General features: G+C 35.7%; 1 protein-coding gene across 1 annotated transcript; it reads left to right on the top strand.

Annotated features, from left to right (window-relative positions):
* On the top strand, positions 1-3,129 carry LOC105783543 (DNA-dependent metalloprotease WSS1). The gene is made up of 4 exons (XM_052626023.1): positions 1-300; positions 629-824; positions 1,438-2,097; positions 2,523-3,129. The coding sequence occupies exons 1-4, from the start codon at positions 143-145 to the stop codon at positions 2,712-2,714; spliced, it is 1,206 nt and encodes a 401-aa protein (XP_052481983.1). The 5' UTR covers positions 1-142; the 3' UTR covers positions 2,715-3,129.
* Positions 3,130-4,349: the final 1,220 nt, after the last annotated feature.

A 4,349-nucleotide genomic window follows, 5' to 3' on the forward strand; every position in this document is an offset into this window, starting at 1 on the left:
ACGCTTCTTCCCACGCGAACCAATTTAAAATCCCGCTACAAAATAAGAAAACCCAAAAGTTCCGACCAAAATTTCCATATTCAACCTTTCAGAAATTTGAATTAGGGTTTTGATATTTCCCAAATTTATCTGAAAAAGGAAAATGAATTTGGGGGATTTGCACAAGGTCTGGGAAATCAAAGCATTGAAGAGGAAACCTGGAGAAGAAGCCGCCAAAATAATCTTAGAGAAAATAGCCAAACAAGTTCAACCCATTATGCGTAAGCATAAATGGAGAGTCAAGCTCCTTTCAGAATTCTGGTATCTTTATCAATTTTATTCATTTTTGTATCTTTTATTCTGTTAATGAGAATGATTTTTTTCTTCAATTGTGCTGAATTCTTTTTCTTCAATTATGATTGATGGAAGAATGGGTATTTACTGTTATACTACTGAAATTCAAGCGCTTTTCTTTTATGGCATTGAGATGTGTTTTATCGATGCTGAGGCATGATGCCGAAGGCAAATAATGCATTGAAAGAATTGTGAAGCGTTTGCATGCTTTGAGTTATCATACTAGGGGTTACTTTGGCTTGACTTTCAAAAATTATACTGAATTTAGTTTTGATTTTTTTTTTCATATTGATAGTCCGAATAATCCAGCTTTGCTTGGGCTGAATGTGGGAGCCGGCATCCACGTGAAGTTAAGGCTACGAAGACCGAACCGGGATTGGGATTTTTATCCCTTCGATCAAGTTCTTGATACAATGCTTCACGAGCTTTGCCATAATGCTCATGGTCCTCATAATGCTAGTTTTTACAAGCTCTGGGATGAGCTTAGAAAGGTCCATTTCCATTCTTACAGATAGTCCCTAATCATCATTTTCCAGTGCCAAATGCTGTTTCATGGATGGTTCATGTCTATATTACTAATTTTCCTGTCAAGACTTGTTTAAGTTCGTCCTATTGTGTTAGAACCATATAAGCCCATCAAATGAAAGATTCTGGCGTGTGAGGATCAAATCATTAAGAAAGCATTATTAGGTGTGACTGGAGGTTCTCAGGATGTGCCTGTATATGGATTCACAATTAAACATTATCTATGTGGAAAAGGGAGAGCTTATGTTAGTTGAATAATTTGATTATTGGTTACAATGTATTTGAGCCCTATGTTAGTTTTAATCCATTTGGGATGCATATCTTACTTGGAAAAATGGACTGATCTTTGCTCAATCAGTGTTCCTTCTGCATGTTTCCTCATTGTTGTCTATTTACTTGTGTTTCTGGAATTATTACAATTAAATAGGGGTTCGTTAAGGTTTTAAGAAATGCACCTTTATTTTTATCTTAGGTATCCTAAAGATCTTGATATATGAACAGAATTTGGAGAATCTATATTTAAGTAGCACATGCTGGTTTTAATGTCTTTGCATATTTTTCATTGTTATATCCATGTAGGAATGTGAGGAGCTCATGTCAAAAGGAATAACTGGCACAGGGGAGGGGTTTGATCTTCCTGGGAGGCGCTTGGGTGGATTTTCCCGACAACCTCCACTCTCATCTCTTCGTCAGACTGCATTAGCTGCAGCAGAAAACAGAGCACGCTTGGGGTCTCTGTTACCTTCTGGACCTAAACGTCTTGGTGGTGACAGCACCATTAGGGATGCGCTTAGTCCTATACAAGCAGCTGCAATGGCTGCCGAAAGGAGATTTCAGGATGATATCTGGTGTGGTTCCCATTGCTCTGAGATTGCTGGGGATGAAGAAAGCAGTCTTGATACTCTGCAGGATCATTTGGACTTGGACCAGGGAGGAGAGAGTTCGAGTATCAATGATGTTTCCAGCAGACATTCTTTTGGTGGAACCTCTCTTAAACGAAGCCATGGGCAAGATAAACCGGAATCCAGCTTTGTGGATTTAACTACCCCTCCTGTATCTAGATCTTCTATCAATGAAGGTGCCAAATCTCCTAAACGAAGTTGTAAATCTACTAACCTTATACCTCACCAATCTAGTTCAAGTGCCACTTCTTCTGCCCCCATGCTTAATGATGATTCTCCAGAAAATCAAGGAGTAGCTGCGGTGTGGGAGTGCCAATCATGCACTTTATTGAATCCAGTAAGTGTTTCATGCACCAATATCATTTCATTCAAATACTTTGCTTATAAAGGGATATCATATTGTTTAACATATATGTTCATGTTTTATATTGAATTTTATGTGCTGAAACATTTTGATAATGTTCACGCTGGCATGCTTGGTCCTGTTTTTGAGCTGTATATTCTTATCCTGTATGGAATTTGGCCCACATATTTTTCACTTTGATTGTTCTTAATAATCATGAATTTGAGCTTTTTGACCTCCACAGGCCATGATATATTAATATTGGCATGGACCATGTTTGCTTTTTTTTTTTTTTTTTTTACAGTGAGAGATGCTTTGTGTTACTTGTTTGCCTCCTGAACTGGAGAAATATATATATATTTTTTAATGTCCCCTCTTGGAAACTTACTTTGCATGTCATTGATGTGAAAACATTGCAGCCATTAGCCCCAATATGCAAGCTTTGCTGCACGGAAAGGCCCAGAGACCTTGGCACCAAGTACAAATTTTGGTCCTGCAAGTTTTGCACCTTTGAAAACAGTGTGAAACTGGATAAATGCTCAGCATGTGACCAATGGAGATATTCACATGGTGCTCCTATATCAACTCCAGCTCCCAATGTTGGCACATGAGAAGTAATATCTCATCAATGCCAATTTGCTTCATCTTTTCCAAGTCGGTTGATTTTTCCTTGTTGCTGCTCGTGTTACAAGAGATAGGGAGCATTTTCAACAGTTGTTTTGGTTGCTTATTACAATGCCTTTCTTTGTCTTGGCAGCCCTTTTTTTATTCATCTTTTGGATGCTATTAAAATGTTCTATTGATCAGAGTGATGAGGGGCGGATCTGGGTAGAATCACATTATGGGGCAAACTGATGATGTTATTTCGTAATCTTTTCAATGTAAATACCAGCTCCTACCATACACTCATTTGTTGTCTTATTCATGTACAGTTTCTCTTTTCTTCCCCTTTTTTTTTGGTGGCTGGATTAAATATGAGAACTATGGGAAACTGAAGAGAATATTTAAGGATATCCGTTTATCTCATTAACGCATTACTTTAACCTAAGGGATGGCAAAACCTCTGCACATTCAATCATGTCCTTCAATGGCGATTTCGGAGGGCACACTTGTGGAAGCTCTCCATCGAGTGAAATGGCATCGTTGTTGCCATAAGCATCTGCATTAAGCATTAGTGGAGTTTCAAGAGCAAAAACCATGGATGGTGGTTAAAGATGACAATACCTTGGATGTAAGAATATACAAAGATCAGGATCGATTTTTGATGATTTTCCAACTCATATAATTGAAGACATCAAAAATATATGGAAAAGTTGGAATTTACCAGAATTGTTAATTGATTCATTAAATTTAGATGAAGTTGAAGAAATGAATCTGGACAATATTCAAGAAGGCTGACATAAAAGGTAGAGGAAGTTACGTGGAACAAACCACAACCAAGAAACAACAAAAAAGGAAGCAACGTGGAAGCAACCACGACTGAACAAAAAGATGTCATCCTTATCCAAAAAAAAGATGTCATCCTTATCAAGAAACTGTGCAGAATTGTAATAGAAATCAAATTGAGCTATGAATCCCTCTTATAAAAAGGAGGAGTAGGAACCTAAATGGGGCATCGAAGTTTGATTTGAGTTTCTTCTCAAGTTCTTTTTGATAAACTTTAGTTTCTTTCTTTCACTCTTTTGTAAATCATTCATTTACTATTAGTTTCCTTATGTAACCTTATAACTATCCCTTCTACTTCTATAATTGGTATAAGAGTTATAGTGAACGGTTTCTAGAGAAAAAATATTGTAATATTCATTGTAAGTTCTATCATTTATTTTCAATTATGTTTATTTCATAATTATTTATCTTAAAACCCATATATATGTTATTTTGTCTTAATGTTGCCTTATTTTTCCTAGTTGAGGCGATTGACTTTTTCAAGTAAGAGAATTTAGTAGATAACTGACGGTTTTAGGTACCTAAGATAAATTTCATGGAAGAAATCGGTTGTTTATACAAGGATAAAAGTTGCAATCATACTATGCATATTGGCTCTAAAAACAAAAATAATATTTCATCAATCAGTAAAGGTTTTAATGGATATTACTACTTCTATATATTTTCATAAGTTATATAATAAAGTTAATAAAATAGAACAATAAATAAATAATTTAGGAGAAGTAACTGAATTAGATTTGAATAATAAAATTAGAACAACAAATATATAGCAGACTAAATATATTTCTCCTTAAGTAACA

The sequence above is a fragment of the Gossypium raimondii genome, chromosome 13 (genome assembly GCF_025698545.1).
Source record: "Gossypium raimondii isolate GPD5lz chromosome 13, ASM2569854v1, whole genome shotgun sequence".
NCBI classification, from domain to species: Eukaryota; Viridiplantae; Streptophyta; class Magnoliopsida; order Malvales; family Malvaceae; genus Gossypium; species Gossypium raimondii.